The sequence below is a fragment of the Apium graveolens genome, chromosome 5, assembly GCF_009905375.1.
Source record: "Apium graveolens cultivar Ventura chromosome 5, ASM990537v1, whole genome shotgun sequence".
Lineage (NCBI taxonomy): Eukaryota > Viridiplantae > Streptophyta > Magnoliopsida > Apiales > Apiaceae > Apium > Apium graveolens.
In genome coordinates this window covers 15,892,134-15,905,319 of record NC_133651.1, presented here as the reverse complement: position 1 = coordinate 15,905,319, position 13,186 = coordinate 15,892,134, and the positions used below count along the sequence as shown (strand labels likewise).

Sequence of the window (13,186 nt, the reverse complement as noted above, 5' to 3'; positions counted from 1 at the left end):
TATATATAGTCAATTGAAGCTTCATCACAAGAGGCACGAAAGAGAGACTACGTTTGCGGCGTGGAGAGGGGGTTCAATGCGGAGACGATATTTGTGGCGATGGCGCTCGGCGGCGGCTTCTACAGCGGTGGAGAAAGCGAATGTGCAGAGAGGGATGAGAACGGTGGGAGGGGGAGAGAGAGTAGGGCAGTGAGAGAGTAGGGAACGAGAGAGAGAGGTAGTGAGAGGAGAGTGAGAGATAAAGGGAGAGAAGTTAAAAAAGGAATGGGAAGATGAAAATGTTATTTTTAAGTAAGGTAGTAGAGTCGCAATAAATATTTAAAAGTTGGTATATTTGGCAAATTTTCCCAAATTTTTATTCAGAAAAAAAAATTTAAAAATATTATGGAGTTATGTTTTAAAGAAATATTAAAAAGCGTGCCAAAAAATAATGTATTAAATTTAATGGGAGAGGGATTAACTTATTAGAATAGATCCCGTAAAGTAACTACGACGGAGGATGCCAAGAGAGGTGTCAACGCCATCTGGTATGACGTGGCTTTGCATTTTTGTTAGCACTTCGTTGGAGTTGAGCGAGCCATTGGGGTGCCAATTTGGAGTGTCAAAAGTTGGCCTCCCGTAAAATAGGGTGTCAATTTCATTTGTTGTCCCAATGATGAATAAAATATTATTTTTCTAATATATTTCTATTATGCATTTTTTTATTGAATTAGTAAAGTTGACATCTTGGGGTATCAATCATTAGAGTGTTTTTTAAAAAAATGGTGCTAAAAATGATTGAAAAGAGAGAATTTAAAATATAATATTTTTGATTACGTGACGAAGTGTCAATCATTGGAGTTGCTCTTAATAGTTGTTTGAATTTGTATCTCCCTTGTGAACCTTTTGAGAGAGTGTTTATAACTTTTCTTTTCCAATGTTGAGCCTGAGTTCTCAATAGAAAAATGCTAAGTGTACAAAATCTTGTACGCATGTGATGTATTTTAATTGAAATATGTCTCCTATATTCACATCAATAAAATTAATTAAAACACCCTACATCATCTATTATATTATTATGTATAATTTTTTTTACAAAATTTTGTACACAACAGTACTCTTCTCAATATCCGTATACGAGTTGCTTCGATGCTTATAACGAAATTGCAATGCAGCTGCGAGCTCAGTAAAAAGACAATTGATAAACAGCTTCTTCTACAACTTGCAGAATCGCAATTTTGCTTCTGATATGATTAATTTGCTTCCAGCTGGGTGGAGGATTGAGTTCAGATATACTCGTACAATATCATTTATGTAATGCTATGTAATACAGTATTAGTATAGTAGTATTATGTTTACACAGCTTAGCAATACGAAAATATGGAGCTGTTATCGTGTACTAGGTAAAAATCAATAATATTAATTACATAGATATGAAAAGTTCACAATTTTTCTTAGTAATGTGGAAGTGTTACACACACATATATCATATATGGGAGTATTAAAGGGTGCATTCTTGACTACTGGTTTTCTTGCAGGGAATCAAGAAACTGCTTGAGACACTTATTGAAGACACAGGGTCTTTCTAGGTGAACCAGGTGCCCTGCTTTCGCTATGCTGTCATACGTCGCCATTTCGCCAAGTTGCCTGTTATGTATGACATTTAGCAATATTATATCAGTACATTATTGCACCTTATGCTCCTGCAAATATTGCGACTCAACAACGCAAGAGAAAATTTGAAATTAAGTAATCAGGACGCAATCTGGTTCCTGTTCGACAAGAATAATCTTACTCTTTCATATTCTTGGCGAGCTCGAACTTGAAAATTTGATCATCTTCACCCCATAGAAGATGTATTCTTCTCTGTAAAATAAGACAATCCAACAGGTTTGATATAGATATCCTGAAATGTGGATAGAGAAAAACTACCATAAAATATAAACATATTTTTGCTAAATATCTAAGAAAGAGGTACAAAAACCTGCTGGAATATGGGGACAATTGTATCTTTGTTGCTAACTATCAGACCTTCAAGTAGCTCCGCCCTTTCCTTTCTGTTGTTAAACATCACCTCAAGAAAATCCTTGTAAAATCTACGAGGAATCCGAAACTTTGTATAAGCAGCAACAGATAAAAGCGCCTTGAGTCCATCTACAGAAGTTGGCAACAACAGGTCTGAAGACGAATCAAACCCCAGACTCTGAAGCGTGGCATCACTAATAGAATCAGTCATAGCCAAGATCGACCCCGAAACAACCAAATTTTCGACAAGGTCAGGGTAAAGCTCAGCCATCTTGAACGCCACCATGCCTCCATAACTAAACCCCACCACCGTGCATTTCTCCACTCCTAATGTTTTTAGTCCTTTCATCAAACACTCGGCTTGAAAAGCAGGTGATCTCTCCAAGCTATCGGTGAATGAGTCACCGAAAAATAAAAGGTCAGGCACGTAAACGGAGTATTTTTTTGTCAGAGAACCGATTTGGAATTGCCACGTAACTATACCTTCGCTTGCAAAGCCATGAATGAGTACAATCACTGGCTTATTTGGTTTAGTAACGTTCGTATCGGTTTCGACATTTTTAGATTTTTTAAGGGTTTCGGAAGGAACCCAGAAGTTCATGACTGTGCCAGGCGAGATCTCTACCAAGCGTTTTTTCACTCCGGCCATTTTCATGAGAAAGTGTAACAATGGCTTTTGCATAGCTACGACATTCACCATTTTTGCACAATAAATATTTAAATTTACGGATATTGAGTACAAGATACGAGAGAGTGCATATAGAATGTGATATATATAGCTAGGCGGAACGAGGTTGGTGTGCGACTGTTCGGTAATAAGTAGATACCTGTCGTTACCCGTTAAATATAGCGGCTTATATACTACTGAAATGAATTTTACAAGTCAACTGTATACTGGTGCTCAAAATAAAAACGTACATACATCTAGATAGTGTAATATTTAAAAAAAAAATTATGACGATTTTGAAAGTTTATTTATTTATACTATATTATTATAAAAACAGAGGTTTTTATAGTAGGTAGTTTTGGTTATTCAAGAGTTTTATTTATAATTATTGGTTTAAAATAAATAGATGAAGCTCGTTAGATTTAATATCACATACATATTATATTTAAATATTTATATTATTTATCTTCTAACTGCTCTCGCATCAAGTTCGAATCACAACTCTCAGTTCGAATCATATCAACATGTTAAAATCAAATATTTTTTATTTTTTATTTTCAAGATACAAGAAAAGAATCATGTTTTCAAAAAAAATATTAGATTAGAATAATAGGATAACAAATATTAAAAACCATCCGTATATCAGACCAATTATAAGGTAGTAATTTATAATGAATTGCAATTAGCAACTTAATTAGCGTCCAGAAATTATACATTGGATATAATTTTAAGAAAAAACAACTACTAACCTTTTTTTGTTTTAACGAAATAAATAGATATAGTACGGGACACCATGTCGTATCTAATACATTTTGATCCTCCATGCTAAATTTATAATTTCGTACGCGACATCTCTGTTAGTTGTCTGTTCTATTTTGTCATTTAATAAATTACCGTATGAACTTTTGAGAAGATATAGAATCCTACCCGTATCAACAACTTAATTAATTATATAGCCAGGGTTGTTATAATGTGGATGAACAATATCCACTGGCTTCTGTTGTGATGTAATGCAACCTCCATTGTTATAGTGCTTATTTCGTTATCCTGCTTCATGTGACGTTCTAGTATTCGTCGGTAACCAACTTAACGGGTTAATTTGATTAAAGAGTAAAGAAGGTGACCAACCTTTGGTGTGGTTACTCTTTTAATCTGCCCTACCACAATTTTTTCTTCTATCTTTCGACAGGGCAATATTTACTATAGATCATAAGGTTAAAAAAATTAAAATTGGCATTTTTCGGAGTGATTAATCAGATAATGAATAATTAATATAAGTATTTGATATGCCTTTTTGGAAAATATTAAATCCAGAGTTTATATTTAACTTCTAGAGCAACTTTTTCTTTTTCTAATAAGACCAGTTTACCCTTCATCTATTACATTAATATACATACATAGGACATTTTTTATTTGGTATCCCTAATTTCTATTCCTAATTGTATGCGGCATGGAAGATGAATCTCAAGCAACTCCAAATAATCTGAAAATTCACCAATTGAAGGTAATTATAAATCTTTAACTTTTGCACTTTAAAAATAAGCTTGAATTGCTTTTGATTTAATGTAACGGTCCTTAACTTTCATACTTCCATTCCAAAGCTTACGAAGAGATGGAGTTACAGTTACTTAGCATATCTTTCAAGTCATGGAAAGATCTTATTAGTTCTATTAAAGAGATTTACTTGATATAAGGTTATGCTATATCCATCAAGTGTTTCAGAAAAGATAAGATAAGTATGTCGTTATTGGTTGTGACAGTTGTTATTGGTTGTGACAGGGGAGGTTGTTATCGCAATAAGTCGAACATTGCCCCTGATGATCGATGATCGAAAGAGAAAATCAAGTTCTCGACTAATTAATTGTCTATTTTAAGTTCGCGGTAGACAAGTTGATGGGTCCTGGAAACTCAAGATAGAATATAATTTACACAATCACGGGTTATCATCAGATATCTCGGGTCATCCTTCGTGTCGTCAATTATCAGAAGAACAAAATTTAGTTATTGAAAGAATAACAAGAGCTGGTGTGTAGATCCGTCAAATTCTTTCGGCACTACGACAAGAGAAAGTTAATACAAAAGTAGGTTCGCGGATTATTGCAAATATGAAGTTCAAGATAAAAAGAGAATAGTTGTTTGATCGAACTCCAGTTAAGCAGGGGCGGAAGCACAACTCTTGTTATTGAAAGAATAACAAAAGCTGGTGTGTAGACCCGTCAAATTCTTTCGGCACTACGACAAGAGAATGTTAATACAAAAGTAGGTTCGCGGATTATTGCAAATATGAAGTTCAAGATAAAAAAAGAATAGTTGTTTGATCGAACTCCAGTTCAAGCAGGGGCGGAGGCACAGCTGAGGCTGTGGTGTCCTCCGGCCCGGGGGAAAAAAAATTCAAAAATTTTATATTACCAAGCCCAAAATTTTAAGACTTAGCCCAACCCATATATAATTATTTGGGATAGAAAAATATAGAACAAACATACATGTACTTGTGTGGCTTACTGACTTGAAAAAAACAGAGCGAAGCAGAAGAACTAAAGAAGGAGAAGGGCAACGAATTGAACACAGATTCAGGAGAAGATAATGAAATCAATTGTTTTCTTATTTTTTTTTACTCTCCTCAATTAGGTTTTTGTTTAATCTCCTTCATCTTTCAGGTTTAGAGAGTTACAACCTTACGGGGCAAGCATATGGAAAATCAAGGGGAAAAAGGGGGGAAATATTGCTGTCATTTTTCAAACCAATTGGACCTTCTTCGACTACTACCAATGAGGTAAAATCTCCATCTAATATTGATATTGAAGAAAATGCAGCTAGGGTTGAGATTGAGGAAATTGAAATCGAAGAACCGAGTTTAAAATCTCGAAGAGTTGAAATTGATATTAATACACTTGAACGAGATCCTGGAATTCGGATTCCTATATGGCAGCATCCCGTTAATCAACGGGATGAAATTAGACGAGCTTATATCAAAATGGGTCCATATCAACCTAAATTAGTAGAGTATCCAAGAACAAGATATGGGTCACAAACACAATACCGTAGATTTCAATACTCGTGATTTGAAAAATTCCCTTGGTTAGAATACTCTCTGAAAAAAGATTCAATATTTTTGTTTTCCCTGCTTTATTTTTCAAAATAAAGCACCTTTGCATCCTACATTTACCATTGATGGATTTAATTGTTGGAAGAGGGTTAATGATGGGGTCAGATGTCCACTTTTAATGAATGTTGGAGGTCCATCTTCACCACATAGTAATGCAGTGCATTGTGTTCAAGATTTAATGAAAGTTACGGGACATATTAACAAAGTGCTTAATACCCAAAGTTTAGAAGAAATCCAGAAGAATCGATTGCGACTTAAAGCAACAATTGAGAGTGTTCGGCTTAAAGCTATTGAAATTGCTCGTATGGTAACTTCAGGTGAACGTGATACAGGTAGAGGCATTAATCAGATTGGTAATCTACATCGGAGTGGTGCCACTCGATGGAGCTCGCATTTTGATTCCATTTGCAGTTTAATTAATATGTATGGTGCAATCATTTCAGTGCTTGAAAGTATTGTTGAAGAAGGTACATCTAGTTCACTACGTGGAGAAGCTGGTGGTTGTTTGATAATTATGAAATCTTTTAATTTTATTTTTACACTTCACATGATGCATAAAATCATGGGGATTACTGACTTGCTTTGTCGGGCACTACAATACAAGTCTCTTGACATTATAAGTGTCATGGATCTAGTCTCAACTACCAAATCACTACTTGTTACCTTGAGAGAAGAAGGATTTGATCATCTCCTTTTATATGTGCAATCCATTTACACACAATATGGAATTAAAGTTACAGATATGAATGCTTTGTACAAAAGCGCAACAGGACGCTCATGCCAGCAAAAAGACTCGATGACAATCTGTCAGCACTACCATTTTAATATCTTTAATTCAGCAATAGATTTTCAGCAAGAAGAGTTGCATTCCAGGTTTAGTGATGGAGCAGTAGAACTCCTTACACTCACCTCTGCTTTAGACCCTAAGGACAACTTCAGATCATTTAAAGCTGAAGACATTTACAAGCTGGCAGAAAAGTTTTATCCAGGTGACTTTAGTGAACAAAAATTGCATTATTTGAGAAATCAACTTGAGCATTATAAACTTGATGTGATTCATCATACGAGCTTTCAAAATATGACTACTATTAATAAATTGTGTCGCGGATTAGTTGAAACAAACAAGGTGCAGCATTATAATTTGATTGATCAGTTGATTCGGCTTGTTTTGACATTACCGGTTTCTACCGCCACTGCCGAAAGGTCTTTCTCAACTATATGAAACTTATTAAAACTGCTCTACGCAATAAAATGGAGGAGGAGTTCTTGGCAGATTCTATGATGATTAATATTGAGCGAGAACTTGTTGAAGATATAGAAACAGATTCCATAATAGATGAGTTTTATTCTATGAAGAATCGCAGGTTACAACTCAAATGACATGTAATATTTCTTAAAATTCAATCTGTTCCCACGTGTTAGGAGTGGATATTTCATTTACTTTCCTGAATTTTATAATTTCAGTACAGTTTTCTGCAGTTTTGATTCTCTGAACATGATTTTCATGCTATTTTTTACAGGTACAGAGCACCTGATCCCCATGTACTAATGCGGGTATGGTCTATGTACAGTATGTTGATTTATTGATTTAAGGTTGTTGGTTTATGCCGCTGCAACTACAATCGGTAAGTAGTTTTTATATTATGTTCTACATTTATTTAGTAGCCCAGGGTGTTTTATTTTCCTGCTTCCGCCCTTGAGTTCAAGCTTTATTTGACGAACATGGTCGAGATAATTTTACATTTGACGTTGTTCATCATGATAATGGAAAGATTAAAAGGCTTTTTTTTGCTCATCAAATCACAATCACACTAATTAGGAGTTATCCAACTATTTTTGTTATGGATTGTACTTATAAAACAAATAGATATATGATGCCCACTACTTGATATAGTAGGAATGTCAAGTTTCAACTCATCTTTTTATTCATGTTTTGCCTTCCTGGAAAGTGAGAAATGTGAGGACTATATTTGGGCTTTGGAAAATTTTAAAGGCATTTTAGAATCTGGATGTAAGCCATCTGTGATCGTAACAGATTGAGAATTAGCCTTAATGAATGTTATTGGGATCGTGTTTCCTAGAGTTAAAAACTTCCAATGTGTTTGGTATATTAAAAAAAATATTTTGGCAAAATGTAAGAGCTATTTTGACAAGCAACAAGTTTGAGAGTTATTTTTATCAGAATGGAATGCAGTGATATATTCCCAAACCGAAGAGAAATATAATAAAACTTAGGCTGAATTTGAGGTTATGTATAAAGAAAAACAAGACGCTACAAAGTATATCAAGAACACATGGCTTATAAATAAAGAAAGGTTTATTCATGCATGGACTGAAAAATTTACAAATTTTTGCAATCATGTCTCATCTAGAGAAGAGGGTGCACATGATAAATTGAAACAATATTTGCAAATTTTAACCGGAGTTTTTTAAAGAGTTAAAGAAAGAATTTGTTTGGCCATTGAGAATGACTTTCAGGAGATTAAATCGCGACTTTCAGGTGAGAAAATACGAACTCTCCATGACTGTAATATCTTACTTTTTTAGAAATTAAATACTAGGGTGTCACATTTCGCCTATGAAAGAATTATTTAAGTAGTGGGAGTTGGTTAGATCTGGAAAAATAAGACCTGTATGTTATGGCCAGTTTAAAACAATTACAGGTCTTAGTTTAAAACAATTATGGGTCTTCCTTGCGCATATATGTTGAATGGTTGGAAAGAGAATGTCATACATATCGATGCCATACATTCTCAATAGATGATCAATAATAGGCAATTTATTCTTCCTGGAGATAAGATTGGTTCAAACGCCGTGAAATTAAAGGAATTACTTGATACTTTTCAAGACAAGTATCTAGAGATGCCACTAACTCGGAAAGATAATGCTTTGGATGTCATATCTCAGCTTGTTAATGGACAATCATCCAAGCTTCTTGAGCCAGAAATTGTGTTATATAAAGGAAGATCACAAGGATCAGTGAACAAAAGGAATTCTTCTTCTACAAAACGAAATCTATTGAAATTTGAGATTGTTGAGAAAACAAGAAAATGTAGTGTTTGGATGTACTGGACACAACAGTCGTTCCTGCCGAGGTAAAACCAACATATCATAATACATGGATTGTTACACTCCATGTCTAATAGAGAACAACAATATTGTTTCAGATCCTTATAATTTATTTCAAGATTTCTCGCGAAATTTATATGTTCATGTAAGTAACAGAATATTTTTTTTATTTTTAATGTATGTTAAGTATCAATATCTCTATAATTGTTTCTTACACATTATCTTTAATCTTGGTCCCAGGATAAAAGAAGACCTGGTTTTTCGATCTCTAGATGGAGCATAAAACTGGTCGTGAAGATTAAAGCGTTGTGATTTTGGATAAAAGCAGCACATTATGATTTAAATGTGGGTATTAATATTTTTGTGAATTGTTTAGATTAGTGGTTGATCCAATTTTTGTTTCGGAAAAAAAGAGTGTACTATTATGCTCTGCTCTCTCGAAGTTAGTATTGTTTTGAAAGTCAATGTCGAGGACAATATGGTAATTGCTGAAAAAAGTTGCTCTGAAAATTAAATATAAGTTATGGATTTAACATGTTCCGCCTTTTTTTTTGGTTGGTTTAATTATCCTCATTTATGAACGTCGGATCTTTTTAATCAAGTGATCAGGATCGTTAAATTCAAATATTAAAAGAATATACACTAGTCAAAATCTCTGGTTCGAACCCCACCAATAAGAAATATTTATATTTTATTATACACTATTAAAGCTTCCGGGTTCGAACCCCACTAACAGCAAATATTTATATTATTATTTATATACTACTCAAGATTTTAATATTACTATTGTTATTTATAAATATACTAATAAGATAATGATCAAAAAAAATTATTATAAATTTAAATAATATAAAAATATAATGAAGACTCATGCCGCACGGGCTGTAAAACTAGTATTCATGATGATGAATATCCAAATTTTATGTCGGTAAAATTGTCAGTCAGTCGATTAGTTCCCCAACCTAAGAATTTGTGTTTTGTGTTACACCATTAAAACGCCAAATCTCCTTTGCCAAATAAAATTTGAAAGTTATCACTCTGGATCCATAATCGAAGGTGGCTAGTTTTGGACTAGAAAATAACAGGCTCTTTTTGCTACAGCCCAATCCACTACCCTACATGATTTATAGAGACTACAAGAGACCTCAAGAAATTTCTTAAGACCAACTTACAAGTTGGGACAGAGGTCTGATTGTTTCTTTTGTGACAACCAAGCAACTATTTGCAGCCTTAGGCCCAACGCCGCAAGTTGTATTCTTGGGCTTTGGCGCCTAAAATAATTTGAAGACATGGTGTTTATATTATAGGTAAAAGAATTACTATTAACTGCATATTTACAAATTTTAACATGGAGGATTATCAACAAATTCTAAAAATACCAAGACAATATAACCTTTCCCGAACATTAATTTGCATGTTGTGTCTTATTTTTCATTCGGAACAAAAGTTACAAATATGTTGATCCAAATCCAAACATGACAGATTCGAATTATTTGTCTATATTTTCCTTGTAAATTATTAAAAAAAATAATGATAATTTGATTATTATAGGTTCCCCTCCATTTTTGGTTCAAAAATTTAAGGTGAATCAGGTGAAATTTAGTATACTAATCTTCATTATATGGAGTAATCACAATATACTCTCCTCTCTATCTTCAAAAAAAAAATACTCTCCTCGTTTCATTTTAGTAAATAAAAATTTCTCAAAATATTTGTCGTTCTTTGACCCATACAAATTTTATAATTTTAATATTAACTAAAAGAATATTTTCATAAAAGTTCTTGTATAAAAATTCAAAATACATATTATTTTTTAATTTTTGTGTGTATATATATGTAAGTGTACATTTATTTTTTTATTGGAGCATGTTTAATTAATATAATTTGTAAAAATTAAGAATATATGTGAAATTTACGAAATGGAGTATTAAAGTGGGACGGGGAATAATAATCATCAATGTGATAGACGAGTCATCGAATTAAGTTATAAGATGTTTTCTTTATAGGCAATTAAGCAAGGGATTGAAGCCCACAAAACATCACATCAAGATATAATTTCAGTGTATACAGTTCAATTCATTAACTGATAAAGTAAATTCGATTGATGATCACCAAGAGGGCCACAGATCATAGAAAGTATGAGAACTACTAACGGCTGCAAAGTGCAATGTTTTGCCTACACATATCATGTATGTATGCATATTGACTGACAAATTAAGCAACCAAGAAAGTTAAAGAACTAAAGTAATGGAGAGAACTAGTATTAATAATAATAATAATTCATGAGAATTTAAGAAAGCAACTAAACAAACATAGAACTACTCAATCTCACTCCATCTATGTAAGATGGCCAAAAGTAAGCAGACACTTCTTCGTCTTAAAGCCAACACTTAACCAAAAGAAAAAGTGAATTTCGATTTTAAATTTAATAATAATAATAATAATAGCTAGCATGCCGTTAATTAATTATAGATTTATATAGTTATGCACCTAGTACCATCAACATCATACAGATACGCCGATTTTGGATTCACTTGCATTCCACATTTTTATCTTTATCTTGTGAAGTCATGAACGAGGCCTGGCCTATCGGTCACATTCAGTCTCCATGACAGGAATGGAATCCCGGTCTCGGAATCACGATCGTCGTCGTGATCCATGAACCGGAATTCGTTCCCGAACGAGGATGGTGAGAGGCACGGGATTTTTTGGTTTGATGACTGAGAGTATTGGTGATGAATCCATGAATTTGAGTCCATTGCAGCTCCGCCGCTTGTGGTGGTTGAGGTGGCTGCAGCTGCGGTGGCTCTCCTCTCCTCTTTCTTGAATCGAATCCCGCAAGCATTGCACAGAGACTGCATTATTAAATTTTAATAATTCGACAATATCAGTAGTCAATTTATTAAATCATCCCGCAAAAAGAATCTTGTGTCAGAATATTTGTATCTCATCGAATATCAAAATATGTGTTATTTTCTTATTATTATAACCTCTAATTGGTACTTTTAATATATACTAGGTTACCGAATGTGTCACTTATATCTCAAACCTAGACACATGCGGCACTACAGAAAAAATTTTAAGATAAAATTTTTAATGTTGAATGCTGAAGAACGTAATAAATAAAAAATAGAATTAAATAAAATACCTTAGGGCCACGTGGGCCGTTCCTCCATAGAGGAGTAGAGGTGGTGTCGCAGTTGGCACAGCGGCGAGCAACGAGTGGATCGGCACCGGAGACATTGGTGTTACTACCACGGCTAGGTTTGTGGGACGAAGTGGTGTGTTTGGGTTGCAATATGTCCCAACAAAAGTTAGGCATATAAGAAGAGCGCGCTTTCCCATTAGCGTTATTGTTGTTGTTGCTGTTATTATTATTATAATAGTTGTCGTTCGTCGACGATAAGCGGGTGGAAGGAGTACCTAAGGAGAGAGTACAATCAACGGCAGAGGAATACGAAGAAGAGGCGGCGGAGAAAGGACAGTAGTCGGAGAAGTCATCATAGGGCTTATGGTTGTTATTGAAGAGCATTGTGAATGAATTAGTAGTTTGGTTTGGAGCATGAAACATCCCACACGTACATTGTCCGTGATGAGTACTAGTGCACCTATGCATCTCCATTATAGAATGTAAATGAGGAAATGTGAAGTTGAGAGTGATGGTAAGAATGAAAAAGAAATGAGTAAGAAGTAAGAAGTGTGTGAATATATAAGGGTGATGATAGGATAGGTAGTAGCAGAAGAAAATAATGGGGGGTGGGGTTGGTCTATCTAAGTGTGATATTTATAAGAAAATGGCGAAATATCAGTCAGCACTTGGACTCCATGTTGTCGTCAGTTGCCATGCCCTCTATATTTCACTTTCTTACCAAACTTATTTAAATATTTTTAAAATTTTACATTTTCTTATTTCGTTCAAATTAAGAATATATATTCCCAGTTCAAATACATTCAGGCCTGGCCTATTACAAAAATACAAAAAAAGAGGGACAGAGATGGGGCCCGGAGAGCACGTTACTATCTCTTACAGAGCTCTCTTTAAATTACTAAGAGTAGAGACCAGGGCAATCAACAACTTAAAAAGGGGTATACAAGCTGATCCAGACACAACCACAGTACACTCCTAGTTTTTGGTAATCTTATGAGGACACACTTTGTGCAGTACCCGTTTCTTTGCTTATTTGTTTCTCTGATTATTATGTTTAATTACTCATTTCAATTGTTTTTGAATTTCTCACAATATTTATAAAGGAACAGCACAAATGTTTAAGCATCAGACATACAGGTTACTCTTAAAATCATGGCAGTGTTTGAAGAGATTTAAATTTTTAATTTGATCC

At 34.0% G+C, this 13,186-nt stretch overlaps 3 protein-coding genes across 13 annotated transcripts; 1 reads left to right on the top strand and 2 right to left on the bottom strand.

Annotated features, from left to right (window-relative positions):
- Nucleotides 1-1,374: 1,374 nt before the first annotated feature.
- Nucleotides 1,375-2,758, bottom strand: LOC141661359 (uncharacterized). The gene is made up of 3 exons (XM_074468350.1): nucleotides 1,964-2,758; nucleotides 1,775-1,845; nucleotides 1,375-1,626 (listed from the first exon to the last, which is right to left on the bottom strand). Exons 1-3 carry the CDS (start codon nucleotides 2,702-2,704, stop codon nucleotides 1,500-1,502), a joined length of 939 nt encoding a protein of 312 aa, XP_074324451.1. The 5' UTR covers nucleotides 2,705-2,758; the 3' UTR covers nucleotides 1,375-1,499.
- Nucleotides 2,759-4,093: 1,335 nt separating this feature from the next.
- Nucleotides 4,094-9,342, top strand: LOC141723813 (uncharacterized). Of its 11 annotated transcripts, none has more exons than XM_074525718.1 (6): nucleotides 4,094-4,175; nucleotides 4,273-4,365; nucleotides 4,451-7,160; nucleotides 7,298-7,402; nucleotides 8,685-8,991; nucleotides 9,087-9,342. In XM_074525718.1, exon 3 carries the CDS (start codon nucleotides 5,896-5,898, stop codon nucleotides 6,997-6,999), a length of 1,104 nt encoding a protein of 367 aa, XP_074381819.1. In that variant the 5' UTR covers nucleotides 4,094-4,175; nucleotides 4,273-4,365; nucleotides 4,451-5,895; the 3' UTR covers nucleotides 7,000-7,160; nucleotides 7,298-7,402; nucleotides 8,685-8,991; nucleotides 9,087-9,342. The 11 variants fall into 11 exon arrangements, 10 of the variants coding, with proteins under 10 accessions (XP_074381819.1, XP_074381821.1, XP_074381824.1 ...); XR_012576371.1 differs by lacking the exon at nucleotides 4,273-4,365 and having other exon boundaries at nucleotides 4,105-4,175; nucleotides 4,451-5,444; nucleotides 6,110-7,160; XM_074525723.1 differs by lacking the exon at nucleotides 4,273-4,365 and having other exon boundaries at nucleotides 4,105-4,175; nucleotides 4,451-5,444; nucleotides 5,951-7,160.
- Nucleotides 9,343-11,077: 1,735 nt separating this feature from the next.
- Nucleotides 11,078-12,606, bottom strand: LOC141661343 (GATA transcription factor 19-like). Its single transcript, XM_074468328.1, has 2 exons — nucleotides 11,995-12,606; nucleotides 11,078-11,701 (listed from the first exon to the last, which is right to left on the bottom strand). Exons 1-2 carry the CDS (start codon nucleotides 12,466-12,468, stop codon nucleotides 11,402-11,404), a joined length of 774 nt encoding a protein of 257 aa, XP_074324429.1. The 5' UTR covers nucleotides 12,469-12,606; the 3' UTR covers nucleotides 11,078-11,401.
- Between the last annotated feature and the right edge of the window lie 580 nt (nucleotides 12,607-13,186).